Below are 19,900 nucleotides of genomic sequence, written 5' to 3' on the forward strand. Positions count from 1 at the left end.
CAGAACGAAACTACTGTGCTGCCGTGCGCACGTGAGACTGTTACTGAAAACTCTGCTTTATGCCGGACAGTATTTATTTATCGCGAGTTGTTTAAATCACGGTAATCGAATACGGTTTTAATGATAATTAAAATATGAAACGGTAATACTAACCGCGGGGAATTTTATCATGATTTATCGTCAAACCGGTAATCGTTACATCCCTAATGGCTATGATAGTCTGTGTGTTTAGAAATAAGTTATTAATATTATTAGATTTCATGCATTAAAGTCCCTCAGTTTTTTTTAATTGTATGTAAATGTTTTTTTTTGGTAATTGGCAGCATACATATGCAGTCGGGAGTTTAACTTAACCATTTAGCTTTCATTTTACAGTAAATTTAACATTGTTAAATAAATAATAAAACAAGTCGTTGTTGCTAAAATGCTTGATACACTCTGTGAAATTCTATGGAGATTGCTTGCCTTTTAAATACTTTTCTTTTTTTTCTTTTTAGGGTTTGATTTTGGAGATTAATGAACTGAGATATCGTATTTCTGAGATGGAGAGTGAACGGTTACAGTATGAAAAGAAATTGAAATCCACTAAGGTGAGTCTCAACGCAAGTTTCTTACAAATGAAAAGAACAATTGATGTTACCATCTTTAAGCTGGCATAGGGATTCTCTTCTTCTTTTGTCTCTTTTACATAACCTGTCATCTTTCTTGTTATCTGTAAGTGTCTATTTTCCTTTTCCTCCTTGGCTAACCTCTCTGCCTCTAGTCGCTAATGGCCAAACTCTCTAGCCTGAAGCTCAAAATGGGCCAGATGCAGTATGAGAAACAGAGGAAGGAACAAAAAATCCATGCGCTCAAGGTCGGCATACCTCAGGGTGGTTGCTGCTTGTGGTTGTGATCCAAAGATTTTTTATTTAGTTATTTTTCACTGTAACTTTGCTTTTTGGCACTTTTAATGAATGCTTCAGTTTAAAGTTTAAACATTTTACAGTAGCCAAATTTAATGGTTTATTAACAATGCACTGACATTCAGTTTTGCTTTACAGTCCAAATACATTCTTGGGCCACTTTTTAATGAGCCTATTCTCTCATGTCACTACAGAATCAAACCTTTTACTGTCTCAGTTTGACTGCGAGCTCCATAGCCCTCCATTTTGCACCATTTTGTACAGACAAAGTTCTCATCATGATTTGAAAGCTGCTCATTAAATCTGCCCTCCTCTATAAGCAGTGGCACCAGTATAAGATCTCAGCATGTTTAATTAACCACAAGTATGCTTTAGTGTGAGGCTCTACGTGATGTTTAAGCTGAGAGGGCTAAATTTCAGACTGCTTTATAATGCAGGAGACACTATTTCTGTCACTACTTCCTACTGTAGCATACTGTTAAGCTACATGCTTCAAAAAGCTCAGTGTGAGGTTTGCATGATTGTTACAATAGGTTTTTTTTGGCGTTATAAACGTCTCACCCACCCTGGCAGTGCATTGAACTCTTGAATGAAGTTTTTGAATCTGATCTTGATTAGTGGTTGAAACATTGATTAATTAAATTGATTAATTAAAGATTTTGGTATTTGTGAGATAATCCAGTAACTCTGCATGCTTGGACAATTAACAAAAACATAACATTAACTTCAGTGGTCATCCAAACTTTGGATCAGAGTTGTGAGATGTGTGTATTTAATGTTCAGGAGGAGCTGGTTACGTTGAGAAGGCAGCTGGATGGCAGAGATGGTGATCTGAGGAGGCTGCAGGATGAAACGGGGTTCAGATCCCCAACGCCTGCAGGCCTAGACAGTACAGAGAGAGGTGGGTCATGCATAGTTGCTGTTCTTCACACTTAGTAATTGCAGTATTGCCTGTTCCAGCGTGCCCTACAGGGGTCTAGTTTTTTCTTGTCATTATGCTGTATCTCTGATGCTGTACTGACTCATTTAAAATAAAATCTGGAGTAGATCAAGCTTAATCAGTTGTTATTGTATGAATTAATTTGTGCTACATGTTTCTTTTGTTTTGTTTTTACTTGTGTTTTTAGTATATTTATATTAGTTTGGTATGGTTTGTTTGCATTGATTTTTTTTTTATTTTTTGCTTTGTTTTTTTTATTTTTATTTGTTTTTATTTTAGTTTTTGCTTTGTTTTGATTAGATGTTTTTACATTGTTTTCTCTTATTTAGTTTTTTGTGTTTATTTGGTTTTATTTATTTTTTTCGATTGTTTTTTATTTTATTGATTGTTTGTTTTGATTTTTACCATTGTTTTTCCTTGTTGTTTATTTTGAATTGGTTTATTTATTATAGGTTTATCATTAATTAATTTCCTTTTAATTTCTTTAGTTTCTTTTGTTTGTTTTTCATATATTTATATTTGTTTGGTATGGCTTGTTTGTATTGATTTTTTTTACATTGCTTTTCTTGTTTTGTTGTTTGTTTGTTGTTGTTTATGTTTGGTTTTGTGTTTGTTTTTGCTTTTGCTTTGTTTTTGTTTGTTTGATTAGATGTTTTTACAGTTTTCTCTTGTTTTAGTTTTTTTTGTTTGTTTATTTGTTTTTTTTTGTTTTTGTTTTTTTTTATCGATTGATTATTAAATTTTTTTTACATTTGTTTTTTTCTTGTTTATTTTGGTTTGGTTTATTTATTATAGGTTATATTCTTTTTTTAAATTAATTAATGTTTTTTTTTTTTATTCCCCTGTTGTTTTTGTGTCTTTTTCTATGTATCATTTTACTGATAGCGCTTTATTGGTCCAACACATTCAATAACAGAAAACGTTTAATATCATTACTCTGTCTTAAACAGTTTTCCATACTGAGGAAACATTAAAAAAGAGGCTCAAAGAGAAACGTAAGGGGACTACATGTCTACCTTCTATACATGCATCCCTTTTTCAGTTTTTTAATCTTTGTACTATTTTTGTACTCTTAGTCCTCTGCTTCCTGTGCCTGCATGTTTGGACATGGTACTCATGAAGCTTGCTTTTCTACAACACGAAGCATTGCAAGTTACAGTTACAGTTAGGAAGTTAATGAATGTAAAAATACAAGATATTAGGTATAGAAAAGGGAAAGAAGTAATGAATAATATTCTGTTCTAATGTTGTAGCCCTGACAAAAGTCTGATTGTGGTCGCCATCTGGCATGTCACATTTACATTATTGTCTGTTTGTCTTGCCTGTCACCTTGTAATGTAACACCTCGTGTTCCCCAAAGCTAGTTTCTTCACCACACTTCCCCTCTTCCCTCCATTATATTGCATTGCCCGTAACCCATGTTCACACTCCTTATGACCTCACAGGCTGGACGTCCACTCTTATCTGTGGCTGCATACTCTCACGTTTAATCCCAACAAGCTCCTCCTCGCTTCCATTGTGTACATTTCTCACATTTGTCACAGAAGGTCACTGTTGTATTTCAGCTCGACGTGTCTGTCTACAGTTTGTGATGCTAAATGTCAGGCCTGAGGCCTAATGTTTCTTTGCCCTTTAGTGTTTATGAAATGGTCTTTAGTTTACTAAGCCTGTGCTTTGCAGATATGGAAGTACAGAAGATGAAGAAAGCAATGGAGTCGTTGATGGCGGCAAATGAGGAGAAGGTAGTTTTAAGTCATAAGTTTCCTTTCCCATTGCTTTTGAAATATCATAAAGGAACTTGACATTTAATGCTGTTAATGATGATTGTGTAGGATCGCAAGATTGAAGAGCTGCGACAGTCACTCGTGCGTTACAAGAAAGTACAAGAGATGGTCATGTCAGCACAAGGTAGAAAAGGTGATTTGTTTTATTTTAATAAAAATTCCGAAGTGAAGTCAATAAAATGTGTTTGTCTTTCCTGTAATCTGTGTAATTTTAGTATTATTAATATACTATTATTGTATTAATAATATTTTGAATATGAGAGGTAAATGTACTACTTTATGATAAAAATAAAAATTCTTAATAAATAATTATTATATTATATTTATTATATATTGATTTTGGGGTGAAATGTGACCTGGATGAGGTTTCTAGAGGTTCACCAAATTAGTTAAATCCTGTAATTTGCTGCTAAAAAGTGACAGGCTATATTTGCTGTGTGGCGTTTTCCGAGCTAATGATCAAATCTCTCTCCTCTCCTGTCTTTCTCATCAGATAAGCTCAAAGAAGGAGACAGTGATGGGAGCAATAGCGACAGCTCCCTCTCCATGTCCACCGCCCTCTCGGTTTCCATGGACATGGAGAAGTCTCTTCTCTCTTACACAGAGGAAGTTGCTGTAAGGGGTCAAAATGAGGTACAATTTTCTTTTCAGACCAACAAAATTCATATAATATTTCCCTCAAGGTTACACCATTCATCGTTTGTGGTTAGTTTGCATCCTCGTTAAAGAACTATATTTTGTTTTGGCATGCATAATCTAAAATCACTGCACTGCAACCTAGAATTACTCTTAATTTAGAGCAACACAGGCTGATTGACAGCTCAGCAAAGTTGTGTTGTTGGTGTTTTTTCAAGCTAAAGGCAAAATTGAACACTTGCAGAACACACAACATGTCAAACTGTGGCTCATACTGTCACAGACGATCCAAGTGACTGAATGTCTTCGGATATTACTGTTTAGAGGTGATGGATCCTTGGAATATGATGTATGCAGTAAAACATTTTGAACCAAGGACTTCCAAAACTGAGTGAATGGTTGAATTATGAGTGAATTATTTTGTATGTTTTTATTTTAGTTTAAGTTGTAGAAATTGTATGCGTTTCTGTCATCTTTATTAGATTTTTTTTAAAACGTTTCTGTTGAACTTTAATTTATTTAGGACAGTTTTAGCAATTTTAGTACTTCAAACAAAGCAGCAGTTTTTCAAAAAATATTTTTCATCTAATATTTATATTTTATTCTATTTTATTTCAGCTTTGTTTCATTGAATAAATTATTTTTAATAGTTTGTGAACAGCAACATTTTATGCAGCATTTATGCTTTTTATATTACATACATAAGGTTATGTGAAGTTTCTCAAATGTTTTATTTCTGCATTTTATTTCACTGAACGAAAATGATTTTTAATAATGTGCAAGCAGTAACAACACTACATGTAATGTAAAACAAATCTGCATTATTTAAATTGTAAATTATTTATGTCAAAGGTGTGCATGCTGATGTAAAAATAAAAAATACTGTATTTTTTTACTGTATTACAGTAATGATGAGAAACATCATTACTGTAATACAGTAAAAAAAAATACAATTTAAAAAAAATCAGATAATGAGTGGAAAATGTACAGAGTTATCATAAACTGTGCAGCTTCTTTTTTAATTTTTCAGTCTATATTAATGTACTTGTTTTTTAATGCCCTTAATGGTACAGTACAGTACAGCACTATGGTCAACCTGTGGCTGTTTTCAAATTTGCTTTATAAAAAAAACAAACAAACAAATAAAAAATCCCTAATAAAAAGGATATATTGCATTATATTATGTTATATTAAATAATGTATATGTATGCTGGAAAGGTAGTTTGAGATGGACCTCCAGGGGTCTGCCTTTTGAAAAATGCTGGTGTAGAGAATACACTGGTGTGATTTTAGCTTTGCATGTTCTCTTCATCTGTAGGTGACTACATTTGTCAGTACACTCCAAGTGCCATCGCTCACAGTCTCATCCCCAGACAAAGCAGACAGTGATTCAGTCCTGGAACAAATGCAGTCATCAAGGTACACTTCAGTACATTAAAACACACCTTTTTGTCAGCTGAGGTTGTTTTTTTCACGCAGGATCTTCATCTGAAAAAATCTGGACAAGCAAACATTCTTTTATATCACAGCTATGGCTGTAGGTTTACTTTCCGGAGCATCCAACCTATGTTACAGCATCCAAGCATCCCATCCTCAGTTTTAGCACCTCTAAAGGCTTTTCCTTTCTTGTGTTTTATGTTAGTATCCTCTTTCCATCCTTGAAATGCCTATTTTCTATATCAGAGTTCATGACCACATCACCCTATTCATACTATCCCATCATTCTATGGTGTTTAAAGTATAATTTTCTCACTGTTATCACATCAATGCATGTCTGTCTATACACCCCATCATGCTTTGCCCACCCACCTCTGCATCCCAATGCTTGTGTATTTGTCCTTTGTAGTGAGAAAGAGTGTCAGGAGCCAACTCAGTCACTGGAGACCCCATTAGATGAGAGTCCAGAGTGAGTATGTGTGTCAGGTGGAGTTTGGTTACAAAAACGACACACTTTGATTTGCCAGTTTTTTTGTAACCTGAAATGCCACTATTGTGAACCAAAGTGTGTGTCAGACACCTTAACATAGTGGTTATGAACATCTGTATGTTGAAAAGAGTGATGGTAACAATGTCTTTTCATGTTTTAGAGCTTCAGAGGACACACAATTAGAAAGCCAGGGCTACCTTGATGGAAGAGCCAGTGAAAAGGTGAATTTCAGCTCAATCAAGAATTAAAGGGATAGTTCACCCAAAAATTGGTTCACCCAAAAATTCTGTCATTAATTACTCAACCTCATGCCGTTCCAAATACGTAAGACCTTTGTTCATCTTCGGAACACAAATTAAGATATTTTTGATGAAATCCGAGAGCTCTCAGACCCTCCATAGACAGCAACACAACTGCAATGTTCCCTGGAGAGTATCACGACGCATGCACTTGCATCCGGTACATGTGAACAACGCATGCGCATGGCGCTGCTGCTTACATAATACGAACATGTGTTAGCCTGCGCATGCGTTATTTACATGAAGCGGAAGCAAGCGCATGCATTGTTTACATTTTATTTATTTATTTATTAATTTTTTCAGATTTATTTCACTGAATTAAAATTCTTTTTAATAGTTTGTGAACAGTACCAACATTTTGTGCAACATTTATGCTTTTTTATATTACATACATGAGGTTATGTAAAGTTTCTGAAATGTTTTATTTCTGCACTTTTAGAGCAAAGTATTTGATGAGTTCAACAAGATCACAACTCTACCACCCAAATCCCCAAGCTCTTCTCGTACTGCTGAGGATGACAGCTTCGGTACCAGGAAAATGAGATCTTCCTTTGGACGGGGATTCTTCAAGATCAAGGGAGGGAAGAGGACTGCTAGTGCCCCTAATTTGGGTATGATTTCTATCTTACTTCTAGATCAATATGCCCATGGTCGATTACAGTTTCACTGTGATTTAAAATAAGCTAAAATAAAAAAAAAGAATTCCAAAACGTTTGGGCATATTTTATTTTTTTTTACAGTAAAATGTTGATGAGCCAAGAGTATCTGAATTTAGTACAAACACCCATTTACAAGCTAGACCTGCCATATGGCTTCTCTGAAGGACAAAGAAGAACCTGGATGTGTCTTCATTTCTTTCTTTCCTTCAAGAAAAAATCCCTCAAGTTGATGCATTTCCATTTTCCACACATAATTAGTTGGTTCTCTGACCATGTTGTACTGTTTCAAACAGACTCTCTGCTATTGCTCAAAGTCAGTATATTAAGCAAATTTAGTCAAAACACGCAACAAGTATTTTACTGATTTTGAAAACCCAAATGATTTTGATTTGTAACACATTGTGGGAAGGAACACATTGTTTATTTTAGCTTCAGGCTTGATTCAAAAAATCTGTATTTTTTGAATCTGTATTTCAAATTTTGGCCTAAAGTTGGTTTATTTTCATTTCTTTTCTTCATAGCAGGAGATGATATTAAATGAAGTAATGGCAATTATGGGTGTTTTGAAGTCCTCTTGTCAAAATAATAGACTAAATAGATGTGTTTAAACATTGAGCTCATGTGGTAATCATAAAGTATATAGAGGTTCTGTCCACATCACGTTAATTTTTTACCACATTACCCAGGACTTAAATATTCTGACCACATTCTCACAGCTCTGTATGTTCCCCTCACATCCAAACTACCATACATTCAGGCTGGATTTAGTGCCATTCAATAACAGAGATGTTATTACTCCAATTGTGTTAACTTGCATGTCAGCATGTGACTTCATTCCATGATTCCACTCCTAAAAAAACCCAATCCAGTTGTTCTTCAGTCCAGACGAGAAGTCATCTGCAATCTTGCCTCATGATGCTGATTCCAGTAGTTCAAGGAAGACGCTGTCATTTTTGGGCTTTATTTCTTTTGAAACTTCCTGTTATTCATGACATTTTTACTGCTCTGCTCTTTAACTGAACGACTGCCTTGTTTTTTCTTCCTTCCCATAATCTTTAGTTTATTTGATGCGCGACTGACCATGGTATTGTGGGTAATGTAGTTTGCTGTAGTGACAACAGGACATTTTCTTTTCTTGTGTATGTGTTTGTTTGCACAGCTGAGACAGAGAGGGACGGCACTGACCATCTGGATCTGGCAGGCATGCCGCAGAGGTCAGCTGACAGTGACAGCACACACACTCTCCCCATTTCTCCGGAGGGCAAGAAAAAGTCAAAAGGAATCAAAGCACTCTTTGGAAAGTAAGTCTAAAACATAGCTGCAGGATATTTTGGACATTGGGGATCTTTCCTTATCTAGCATATTTCATATCCTGGCAGTGTTATTGTTAACTAAACCTAAAACTATTAAGGTTTTATTAATTGAAAAAAAAAGCTGAAATAAAGCAAATATTAGATAAAAAATAAAAATAAAACATAAATGTTGCGGTAATTAACTGAAATAAAATAAATTGAAGTACTACAATTATTAAAGCTGAAAAGAAAAAGAAAAAAAAATGTAAATGACAAAAACATACAAAAGTACTAAAACTGAAAACAAAAAAATATAAAAAATATTTTAAAAAGTTCATTAAAAATATTAATAAATACTATAATTGTATAAAATAACACTGTATACTAGAGATTTAAATAATATATCATTGTAATATTTCATTTAATTTGTAAAAAAATATTAAAGTTGTATTATTCTAAAAATTATAAAAGTATTGTTGTATTACAAAAATCAGAATCAGAATGAGCTTTATTGGCCAAGTATGTTTACACATACAAGGAATTTGTTGTAGTGACAGAAGCTCCACAGTACAACAGAAAGACAGCAACAGAACAGGACATAGATAATAAAAGAATAATATACAAATATCATGCAAATGTACGAAGCAGCAAAAACACAATATATAATATAGACAACTATGTATGTACAGGTCAAGTATGTGCAAATTAGAAATGAGAAAATAAAAATAAAATAAGTGAGTGGTGAATGGATAGTGTATTATAGTTGTGTGTTCCAATATCAATAATATGATTATTAATGTTCTGATTTACTTCATATAAACCCGTCTGTCCGTCTCTCTCTCTCTCTCTCTCTCTCTCTATATATATATGTATATATATGTATATGTATGTATATGTGTGTGTGTGTGTGTATGCATATATATGTGTATGTATATATTTATTGAGATAAATGTGGATTAATTTGTCAGTCATTTAAAGTATGCCGTATTACTTCTTTTATCAGCTTATTTGATCCATCTCAATTTGAGTTGAATATGATCAAATTTAACTGATGACTTTCTCTTACTTTCTCTTTCTTCTTTAAAGGCTCAAAAGAAGTCAATCAACCACATTCAACCTGGATGATAACCTATCAGAGAATGAGTTTAAACGGGGTGGAGTCAGAGCCACAGCTGGGCCCAGGCTGGGCTGGTCACGTGACCTGCAGAACACCAACAGGTCTGTAATCACACAAAATGGAAAGATCTATTGTTGGGAAACACCCTGGTGACAGACTTACATGTAACTTTTCAGTTCCTCAGTAAAATCTAATTTATGATGTTGTCAGAGTGACATTTTTGTGGTAAATGGTCAAATGGCAAATATCTCCAGCAGTCACTGTCTTTGTACCTCGTAAGGTCTGCTTGTTTGTATTTTCCAGTGAGCTGGATGCTCCGTTTGCACGCTGGTCCCGGCAGCAAGTGTGTGATTGGATGCAGGAGCAGGGACTGGGGTTGTACGTGAGTTTGGCAAGGCAGTGGGTCTCCTCCGGCCAGACGCTCCTGCAGGCATCCCAGCAGGATCTGGAAAGAGTGAGCTCTTATTTCTCAGAATCAGGATGAAAGCATATAGTGGAGTCCAAATGTCTGACACCACATTTAAGCCTGGAAATAATCAGTTTTCCCATCTGAAATTCATGTTCTGCTGACTGTTCTGCTCTCTGTATGCAGGAGCTGGGAATAAAACACCCTCTACACAGGAAGAAACTCCAGCTAGCCCTGCAGGCGTTGGGCTCAGAGGAAGATGACAACAAAGGAAAACTAGACTACCACTGGGTGACAAGTAAGGAATGGATGTTTATTCATCCACGGTTTCAGATTTGTTGTTAAATTCTGATAAAATTAAGGATGAATGTAACTGATTAAAAGGTTTTTCTTACCCTTTTCCTTCTGTTCTAGGGTGGCTTGATGATATCGGCCTCCCGCAGTACAAGACTCAGTTTGACGAGGGACGTGTGGATGGACGGATGCTTCACTATATGACTGTGGTTAGTCTTTTTCCCAGACAATATCACGTTTTTACATATAAATGAAAGTTTTTTTTGACATATAAATGAAAGTTTTTTTTGACATATAAATGAAAGTTATCCCGCAAAAGGTTAAACTAGCATTCAATATTTACTAGCTTTCTACTTTGGGGTCCGTAAATTTAGTAAATGTTTTTGAAAGAAACCTGCATTTGTTTGAATAAAAAAAAGTAAAACATTAATATTGTGAAATATTATTTCACATATTATTATATTAACATATGTGTTTCCTATGGAAGCCCGTTTCCCCCACTGAATGATAAAAAATAAAAAAGGTAATTGCGACCTTTTATCTCACAATTCTGACTTTTTTTCTTGCAATTGCGAGTTATAAAGTCAGAATTGAGATATATAAAGTTAGAATTGAGATATATAAAGTCAGACTCAGAATGGCAAAGAAGGGCGGGGATATAAACTCACAATTGCGAGAAAAAAAGTCAGAATTTTGAGTTAATATCCCGCAATTCTGACTTCATTTCTCACAATTGCAAGTTTATATCTCGCAATTCTGAAAAAAAAGTAAGAATTAGCAGTTTATATCACGCAATTCTGACTTCAGTGAAGTGAAGTGACATACTGCCAAGTATGGTGGCCCATACTCGGAATTCGTGCTCTGCATTTAACCCATCCAACGTGCACACACACAGCAGTGACACACACACAGCAGTGAACACACACCCAGAGCAGTGGGCAGCCATTTATGCTGCGGCGCCTGGGGAGCAGTTGGGGGTTCGGTGCCTTGCTCAAGGGCACCTCAGTCGTGGTATTGAGGGTGGAGAGAGCGTTGAACATTCACTCCCCCCCCACCTACAATCCCTGCCGGCCCGAGACTCGAACCCACAACCTTTGGATTACGAGTCCGACTCTCTAACCATTAGGCCACGACTTTTCTCACAATTTCATTTCTCACAATTGTGAGAAAAAAGTCAGAATTGCGAGATAAAAAAATCGCAATTACCTTTAAAAAAAAATTTGTGACCGCAAATGTGAATTGCAGTCATCGCTCCAGTCTTCAATGTCACATGATCCTTAAGAATTCTAAACTGCTTATTTGATGTTCAAAAAACATTGCTTATTTTTATCAATGTTGAAAACTAATATTTTTGTGGAAACTGTGGTGCATTTTTTTTCAGGATTATTTTTATAATTAGTTCAAATGAACAGCATTTATTTAAAATATAAATATTTTGTAACAATGTCACTTTTGTATTCTTACTGAATAAAACTTTTTTTTTTCTTTTTTTTTTTTAAATGAATAATGACCTCAAACCCTTGAATGATATTGTAATTAGAAACAAGTTGTTGAAGTCCACTCTCTTCTGTCCACGCTGAATAGGATGACCTGTTATCTCTGAAAGTGGGCAGTGTTCTTCATCACCTCAGTATTAAGAGAGCCATCCAGGTGCTCCGGCTCAACAACTACGACCCCAACTGTCTGCGGCGAAGACCTTCAGATGAGGTAGGAAGAGATACCAAACTAATCTGTGCTGTCCTGTTATTTTTGTACTTATACTAGCAATCCTTATGTTCACCATTATTTCAGAACAACATAAGTCCTGCAGAGATCTCTCAATGGACCAACCACCGTGTGATGGAGTGGCTTCGGTCTGTCGATCTGGCTGAATACGCACCCAACCTGAGGGGCAGTGGAGTACATGGAGGACTGATGGTGAGAACTAGTTAAGGATTTTTTTTTTTGGAATGGTTAAAGATTTGCACTGGAAACTAAAACGTATGTGCTGCATGCTTTCCTCTAAATAACAAAATAAACACACAATAAAAATGACAGTGGTGTGAAAACAGCAATTAAAAAATCATCAGATCATAGCGATGTGGATATGTTTGCACTAGCTCGATATTTCGGTATTTCATGCATAAATATACAAAAAAAGTTAGAATTACTTCTATTTCTACTATAAATCAGTTCTCTGTGTGTTTGTTTTTCTTGCGGAGCCTCAGAGCCCACCTACCTATTAAGTAATTGCCACAGACCAATGGTAGTTCTGTGTTTTCCAGCCAGAGTGAACGTTTCCGGAAAGTTTGCTTTGGCAAGCTGTTTAGGACAGATTTGGTTTGCAGTGATGTCACACCAGTTCATTCTTTGATTCACTTGAAGCCTTCCTGTTGCTCAAACCGTAGAGCGGGATGCTAGCAAGGTCATAGGTTCGATTCCCAGGGAAAGAAAGAACTTATTAAATGTGTATTAAATGTCACTTTGGATAAAAGCATCTGTGAAATGCTATTTTTTTTTCTTATTAAATGGGCATAATTTTGTTTGTGATTTCAGGTGCTGGAACCTCGCTTTAATGTGGAGACGATGGCTCTGCTGCTAAATATTCCCCCAAACAAGACTCTGCTGCGGAGGCATCTGGCCACTCACTTCAACCTGCTGGTGGGTTCTGAAGCCCAGCAACTCAAGCAGGAGTGTCTAGAGAACCCAGACTACACCTTACTCACCGCCACAGCTAAAGTCAAGGTATGTTACAGAACACCTCCAGACCATCTACTGCAGAGCTGACTTGTGATTCAATCATTTTGGAGTTCAAAGCTGTCTGTATCAAATTTAGCCGCACAAGTTGGCGTTTGGAGGGTTTGGTAGGAAGAAGAAACAAGAGGACAATGAAGAGTATGTCTGTCCCATGGATGTGGAGATGCCCAAAGGACGCAGCTTCCAGAAAGGCTACAGAGGCATGGAGCTCCAGATCTATGATGATGACCTAGACCGGTTCGACCAGGTAGTGATAGAAGTTTTCTGGTGCCTAAATAAATTGTAAATTGAATTAATTAATTATTTGTATATTTATTTATATAAATAATTAGTATTTTCACCTTAAGTTTCAGTCAACTGAATTTAATGCATTTACGTTTTGTATCGGTTTAATTTTTTGAATGATTTTGATTAATATCTAATTTTGTCTTTATGCTCACAAAAGCATTTATTTGATCAAAAATACAGTAAAAACAGTAATATTGTGAAATATTATTACAGTTTAAAATATTTTTTTTTTATTGTAATACATTTTAAAATGTAATTTTAATTATTCCTATGATGGCAAAGAATAATTTTGATTTCTGAAGGATCATGTGACACTAAAGACCAGAGTAATGGCAACTGAAAAATCAGCTTTGCCATCACAGGAATAAATTACATTTTAAAATTATAATATTTTGCAATATTACTGTATTTGTTGTATTTTTAATAATATAAATGCAGCCTAGACGAGCATAAGAGACTCCTTTTAAAAACATTTAAATATCTTAATTATTCCAAATGTTCAGTTGATTATTCAATAGTCAATAACCCTAATCAAATAATTAAAAACAATGAATCAATCATCGATTAATCATTAACACCTGTATGATTTTGTTGTTCTTTGCAATCCCTAGATGGAAGACTCTGAAGGGACAGTTAGGCAGATTGGCGCTTTCTCCGAGGGGATCAACAACTTAACGGTAACAAGCAGCTGCACATCTGATCTCACTTGTGTTGCTTTATGTAGTGTGCTTGCGCCTAAATTGTGTGTCCTGCGTTTTGTGCTCAGAGTATGCTGAAGGAGGACGAGTTCTTCAAGGAGATCTCCACGTCGTTCCCCAATGCCAGTGTGAAGGATGATGTGTGAGGGCACCGCAGGGACACTCTCGCCCCTAGTGCTGCTGCTTTAATCAGAAGTGACTGTGCCAATCCCTCTGCCAACACTTCCACACACACCTCTATCTGAATGCCAAATATATCAATCAGAAGAACCACATGTCAACTCGTTGAAACACCATTTTAAAGTATTTCAATTGCCTTTTAACAACATTTTGTTAAATAATTAATGTCTCATAAAGGTAGATGGAACAATGTCTGCCCTGTGTGTTTTTTTTTTATATTGTTATTGGTCATTTCTGTTTCTTGTGGATCGATGTGATATGACTTATAACTAAAATAAATAGCGGTCCTACTGTAATTTGCTGGTCATTGGAGAGATACATTATGCATTCTTTTTCATCTGCCTGCCTAAATCTGAGACAGATTTTCAGTTTGTGCTGTTATTATGGTGGCAGAAGAGCACAAGGACACTTTCAGGTAAAATCAAAGATATATTTTATTAAATTGTTGATAAAGTTGTACACTGCCTATAATTAAATGAGCGATAATCATCAATATTTTTGAATGATTGATCCAGGTGCAGTCTAGATGTTTGAGGGTTTTTTACATTTTGGTTTATCAAGCTAATACATGCATTGATATTTCATATGCATGCAGAACTCTACAATATATTTTACATCTGGTTTGTAAAGGATTGCATGTTATTTAAGCCTCATTTGGATAAAATATTAGCAAAATATTGTTACGTTAATGAAAGTTCATTGTGAATTATTTTTCTTCTGCTGCAGTACTTTAAAGGATAGCAATAATGTTCTCCTTTATGGAAATACTATGATGTAGCATGAATCTTTAATGCAATACTGGCATGTCCACAAAATTGTAAGGAGCTGAAAAAATATATTGAAAATATAGTGCCACTCATAACCATTTCAGAGTTACATGTTTGTACTTATTTGTTGACTTTTACTCATTTTTAAAGGTGAATAAAATACTGAAAGCATACAGGTTTAATTGTGCCTTTTACTCATGTCAATTAGTTACAACGAATGTTGACTTGTCACTTCTCAGAGCAGAAATTCTTAAAAGAATGAAGTTTGTTAATGCACGTCCCTGCATACATTTTCAAAATAACCATTTTACAAAGAGTAACAACATATTGCTGCGAAAATAAATGCTGTAGTTATCATAGCGACATTTTCCACAGTACAGCTGTGGCTTTGCCACCACTGTAATACAAAATAAACTGAAAAATACTTATTAATACTTCATTTTGTGGGAAACTATTTGTGTCATGATATGGGACAGTACATAAATTAATCAATAGCGCCACCTCTTGGACATTCTCTAGATAGTTGCTTCCATGCTTTCATTATTAGGTTTTTACTATAGTTATACATTATGCACAGTTTTTGCTTTCAGTTTTTATAAATAAACTGATGAAATGATTGAGTCCTTGTCCTTCATGCCATTTGTTGACTGTTTTCTGAGGACTTCCAGTAGGGGGCCCATAAGAGCTCAGAAAGCCAAATCCCTTATTAAACTGCATTCAAATATCAGCAAGTCCTTTGGCTTATTGAATATGTTTGTGCACCCAAATCTATTATCGTTTTCATGCAAATTCGTACTATCTTATAAACAAATGTGATTCTTCCTCTGTGGTCTCTGAACATGATTCTAATAAATACACGCATCACTGTGATTGGTCCACCCTGACCCGCGCGGAGGAAAGACACGTTTACCTTGTGACATAGTGTTCCGTGTGCAGCTTCAACAAAGTTCATAGTTTACTCTTTAATAATGAAATTTAACTAGTCCGTGAATTCAAAATAATCAGTGAAACGTTAATATGGGTAAATTATTATTTAGGTTTATCATTCTTGACCAAACAGACAACTTCTGCAAAGGTCCGCCCACTTCTGTTCTGTTTTGATGTAAATTTGTATGCTACCCACATATTCTATTTGTGGATCGACACAGTGAAGGTATTTGGGTGTATTTAGGCATGAGAGCATCTCCAGGGGCCACTTAACCGGGCGAGCTCTTGTAAGACTTTCAACAAAAGAAGAAATTTCTCTGTTGTTTAAACATCTGTTCACGCGCATCAAACCAAAACCATGCGCAAGGGGTATGTGGGAAACTTTTAAATGTTTTGCACGTTTTTGTTTCTCTTTAATCCGTTTTGAAAGCCGAATTGTTTTGCATGAGGTCATGCGTTTACCATGGTGATCTGTATCATGTTTTTAGTGTTGATCAGTTTTTATCAGAAAATTCTCAATGCTTTTGAACTTTTCTTGCATCTTTTCTCTTTACTGTACTTTCCAAGAGATTAAATTTATGAATTTAAATTACCTCATTGGATAATTTATGTTCATTAAAATGGGACGAAAAGTACTGCATATACTCATTGTAAATGCTTAATGAAAGATTGCTAAATAAATTCAAGATATTGTAAAGTGATACTTATGTTTGTATGTTGCAGGTATGATTTTGGATGGATCCTTGTGCTGTCGGCACTGTTTACTTTTAGTGATGCATCTAGGTAAAGGGAAAAAGTTGAAAAACCTGAGAAGTTTTTAATATAATTTATATAAAAAAAACTTTTATACACGTTTTATACAATTAATTTGTTTCTCTACACTCTCAGTCAAACTGTCAACCAGGAGCTTTCGAATATTTTCAATGAGCTCTGGAAGCTGGATGAGAATCGGCTGATGCCTGGGACTCATTACAATATCTCACTACAGGTGTCAGTATTTTCTAATGTCAAACAACATTAAGTATAGTGACAGATCAAGTGTAACATTAAATTGTCTTACATTTCTTTTAGGGCAAAGCTGGTTACATACCACAGGGAAGCACCAGTGCGGTAGACCATGCCTCATCCCCACTGTTCACCAGCGTCGATGAGGCCAAACTGAACTCCATTACCACTTATGCCCGTATGTTTCCTTTGTAAAAAGCTCTAACCCCTTTAATCATCCTGTCAGTTTGGACAAAAGCTTATCCACGGAGCTGTGCTGAAACATGCCTTTAACAGGGACACACCAAGATTCTTTATAAAATGTAAATATGTTTAGACAGGCAGTTAATCGTAAAGTTGATTTATGGAATTCTGAATGATGTTTTATGTTTCCACTTAGTTTCTTAAGCATTTAAAACTGTAATTGCACAAAATCGTGAAGATATAAAGTAAAGGAAGGTTTACATTTATTCATATACAACTGTGAATATGATATTTACCCACCAAAATGATCAGACACAAATTGTTTTCACCAACAAACAAAAATGGTCTTCTGTGATTTTTAAATGGTGATTTTGCTCACCTCTCAACAGGCTTCAGGAAGCTTTTAGACAACTATGAGAGGTCTACTGGTGTGGCAGAGAGGGTGACTGCTGAGGAGGTGACCGAAAATAACTCCTTTCTAGATGCTGTCTTGGAGACAGCAGTCATGAAGGTATGAGTTCACCCTCTGATAACTCAAGTTATATCCTTTACCACATAGAAATGCATCTCTTCCTCTTGTTTGGAATGACAAAAATAAAAAGTTGTAAAGATTTAGGGATAAGATTCTCTAAAAGACACATTCACCTTTTTTCCTGTTGCTAACCAAAATATTGTGGTTGTTCCCCGCCACAACCTGTTCTTGGAAGCTGTATATTATGACAAGGGGAAAAGAATGTGGTAGGGCGTATTATGATGATTCTGGGGGTCATTAGTTAAGAGCATAAAAGGAATAGTTCACCCAAAAATTAAAATTTGCTGAATATTGACCCTGAGGCTAGATGAGTTTGTTTCTTCGTCGGAACAGATTTGGAGAAATTTTACATCATTGCATCACTTGTTCACCTATGGATCCTCTGCAGTAAATGGGTGCCGTCAGTGAATGATAAAAACATCACAATAATCCACAAGTAATCCATTTGACTCCAGTCCATCAAGACTCTTGGGATCGAAATAATCAAATGCATTATATACATCTTGCATGGCCTGGGGGCGAGTCAATTTTCAGAATATTTTGAGTTTGGGTGAACTATCTTTTATCTCATAAAATATTCATGTTTTACTCCTTCAGCGTGCCCATCAGTACCTGATTGGAAAGAGAAAATCACGCTCGGATCTGAGACAGTTTAAGAGTCAGTTGTACTACATGTGGTTCCGCCTTTATCATAGAGACAGAAATGGAGGGTAAGCGACTTACACCAGCACAACATAAAAAATGTGTATTTGAATCCCTATCTGCTCTAATAAAAAAAAAAAAAAACGCTTTTTTTTACAAAAAGGGAGGACTCCAGTGGATTTGAGCATGTGTTTGTTGGGGAAACCAAGTTTGGCAGAGAAATCATGGGTCTTCACAACTGGGTCCAAATTTACCTGCAAGAGAAGCAGGAGCTTCTTGATTACAAGGGCTACAAAGCCAGGGACAATGATGCGGTACTTTTTTCAACAAAAAATCTGAAGAATGTCAAAAAATATATTGTTCTTTGTGCAGTCTTTGCTGAATCTGTTATTGTTTTTCTTCCATGCAGCCTAATGAAGATGACCATGTCTTGAATGTGCAGTTCAGCTGGCATGGTTTGGTCAAACCAGTGGCCAGCGCCTTTGTTGGTGTGAGTCCTGAGTTTGAAATGGCCATCTTTACCATCCTGTTCCTCACGTCCACTGAGAAGACCACCACAGCTGTGGTCAATCTGGATGAGTACCAGCTAGAGATGGTGGTGCATAGACACGGCCGCTCTATCGGGACCGCTTATCCCAAACTGCTGAGCAGCAACAACAGACACGTATAAATCCCACATACTGTACTACCCTGACAGCAGCTTTCGGGCTTTTCTTACATTTGTTTTTCTCTAACATTTAAAAAAAAAAAGCTTTTAAAGGCATATTGTAATTTTACATAAGTAGACATTTGCTTTGTATTGAAGTCGATGCTAGATGCTTGTTTACTTTGCTAATATGTTTAACAGACTTCAGTATGCTCATTTACAGAGTTTTGTTTTTATTGAAATGTAAATCTGAGCAAATATTTTATTTCCTCAGAATTCCCTTTCATACAATGGTAATGTCTTATATCTGTTTGCCTATATTGACTATGTTGTTTTATACATAGTCGGTAATGGAAAATCGAGATTTCACATTAAAAATAATTTTTTGATCCACTTGTGTGATTATTTTTAGAATTCAGTTACATTTATTTTTTGAGTAGCTAACATGACACAGCAGTGTCTTTCAGTGTGACATGCTGTACTTCATATAGAGTTACTATAAACAACTTACGATTATTGTACAATTGTTACATACAGATGCATGGCCTCATTTTAATGAAAGACAATGGGGAATATTTGTACATTTAGAAATGAATTTGTCATGCCTCTGGACCGATTACGTTAACAGAAATTAATAAATTCATACATTAAATAAATAATAATGTCATTAACAATTATGAAAACGTTGGAGACTAGTTACAACATCTACAAACGTTCACTTTCAAACGTCAGAGAACACTAGTGAAAATGCTCCTACTTTGCATTTTTTTCTAAAAAGTTAATACAATAAGTAAGATCATCTGTCTTATTGTACACCAGTGTCAACAAAATGTGCTCCTTAAATCACTGATCTAATACTGTTTAATTATCCCGGATTTTCATTGTGGTACATTTTTTTATTGTTGTATTTTATAGTTCATATACAAGTGCATCTCAGAATATCGTGAAAAAGTTCATTTTTTCTTGTAACTTATTTCAAAAAGTGAAACTTTCCTATATTTTAGAATCATTACATGTAAAGTAAAACATTTCAAAAG

The 19,900-nt window shown here is 35.3% G+C and overlaps 2 protein-coding genes across 6 annotated transcripts in view; both read left to right on the top strand.

Moving 5' to 3' along the window:
• The window catches only part of LOC306888457 (liprin-beta-1-like), a 28,113-nt gene extending 12,999 nt beyond the window's left edge, over nucleotides 1–15,114 (top strand). The window contains exons 7-27 of one of the 4 annotated variants that reach the window (XM_079446770.1): nucleotides 498–590; nucleotides 1,689–1,806; nucleotides 2,796–2,840; nucleotides 3,526–3,587; nucleotides 3,678–3,762; nucleotides 4,123–4,262; nucleotides 5,584–5,684; nucleotides 6,112–6,171; nucleotides 6,353–6,413; nucleotides 6,931–7,102; nucleotides 8,310–8,451; nucleotides 9,529–9,660; nucleotides 9,863–10,013; nucleotides 10,152–10,263; nucleotides 10,380–10,468; nucleotides 11,844–11,966; nucleotides 12,051–12,176; nucleotides 12,795–12,983; nucleotides 13,075–13,242; nucleotides 13,895–13,960; nucleotides 14,050–15,114. In XM_079446770.1, the coding sequence (XP_079302896.1) occupies nucleotides 498–590; nucleotides 1,689–1,806; nucleotides 2,796–2,840; nucleotides 3,526–3,587; nucleotides 3,678–3,762; nucleotides 4,123–4,262; nucleotides 5,584–5,684; nucleotides 6,112–6,171; nucleotides 6,353–6,413; nucleotides 6,931–7,102; nucleotides 8,310–8,451; nucleotides 9,529–9,660; nucleotides 9,863–10,013; nucleotides 10,152–10,263; nucleotides 10,380–10,468; nucleotides 11,844–11,966; nucleotides 12,051–12,176; nucleotides 12,795–12,983; nucleotides 13,075–13,242; nucleotides 13,895–13,960; nucleotides 14,050–14,127 (2,313 nt within the window). In that variant the 3' untranslated portion in view covers nucleotides 14,128–15,114. The remainder of the gene's footprint in view (nucleotides 1–497; nucleotides 591–1,688; nucleotides 1,807–2,795; nucleotides 2,841–3,525; nucleotides 3,588–3,677; nucleotides 3,763–4,122; nucleotides 4,263–5,583; nucleotides 5,685–6,111; nucleotides 6,172–6,352; nucleotides 6,414–6,930; nucleotides 7,103–8,309; nucleotides 8,452–9,528; nucleotides 9,661–9,862; nucleotides 10,014–10,151; nucleotides 10,264–10,379; nucleotides 10,469–11,843; nucleotides 11,967–12,050; nucleotides 12,177–12,794; nucleotides 12,984–13,074; nucleotides 13,243–13,894; nucleotides 13,961–14,049) is intronic. The other 3 variants (XM_079446771.1, XM_079446773.1, XM_079446772.1) reach the window with 3 other exon arrangements.
• A 703-nt stretch (nucleotides 15,115–15,817) lies between these two features.
• Nucleotides 15,818–19,252, top strand: LOC306888202 (uridylate-specific endoribonuclease C). Of its 2 annotated transcripts, XM_079446392.1 has the most exons (9): nucleotides 15,818–16,003; nucleotides 16,100–16,224; nucleotides 16,579–16,638; nucleotides 16,744–16,843; nucleotides 16,927–17,038; nucleotides 17,433–17,554; nucleotides 18,173–18,285; nucleotides 18,381–18,531; nucleotides 18,627–19,252. In XM_079446392.1, exons 2-9 carry the CDS (start codon nucleotides 16,214–16,216, stop codon nucleotides 18,885–18,887), a joined length of 930 nt encoding a protein of 309 aa, XP_079302518.1. In that variant the 5' UTR covers nucleotides 15,818–16,003; nucleotides 16,100–16,213; the 3' UTR covers nucleotides 18,888–19,252. The 2 variants fall into 2 exon arrangements, with proteins under 2 accessions (XP_079302518.1, XP_079302517.1); XM_079446391.1 differs by having other exon boundaries at nucleotides 15,818–16,224.
• Nucleotides 19,253–19,900: the final 648 nt, after the last annotated feature.

Source organism: Barbus barbus (genome assembly GCF_936440315.1).
Source record: "Barbus barbus genome assembly, chromosome: 22".
In the NCBI taxonomy this organism is placed as follows: Eukaryota; Metazoa; Chordata; class Actinopteri; order Cypriniformes; family Cyprinidae; genus Barbus; species Barbus barbus.

What these genes read in the sequence shown, in the direction of transcription:
- LOC306888202 (XM_079446391.1), top strand. An exon ending in ACTTTTAGTGATGCATCTAG is followed by an intron (nt 16,639 to 16,743) that starts GTAAAGGGAAAA and finishes CTACACTCTCAG; the next exon opens with TCAAACTGTCAACCAGGAGC. An exon ending in ATTACAATATCTCACTACAG is followed by an intron (nt 16,844 to 16,926) that starts GTGTCAGTATTT and finishes CATTTCTTTTAG; the next exon opens with GGCAAAGCTGGTTACATACC.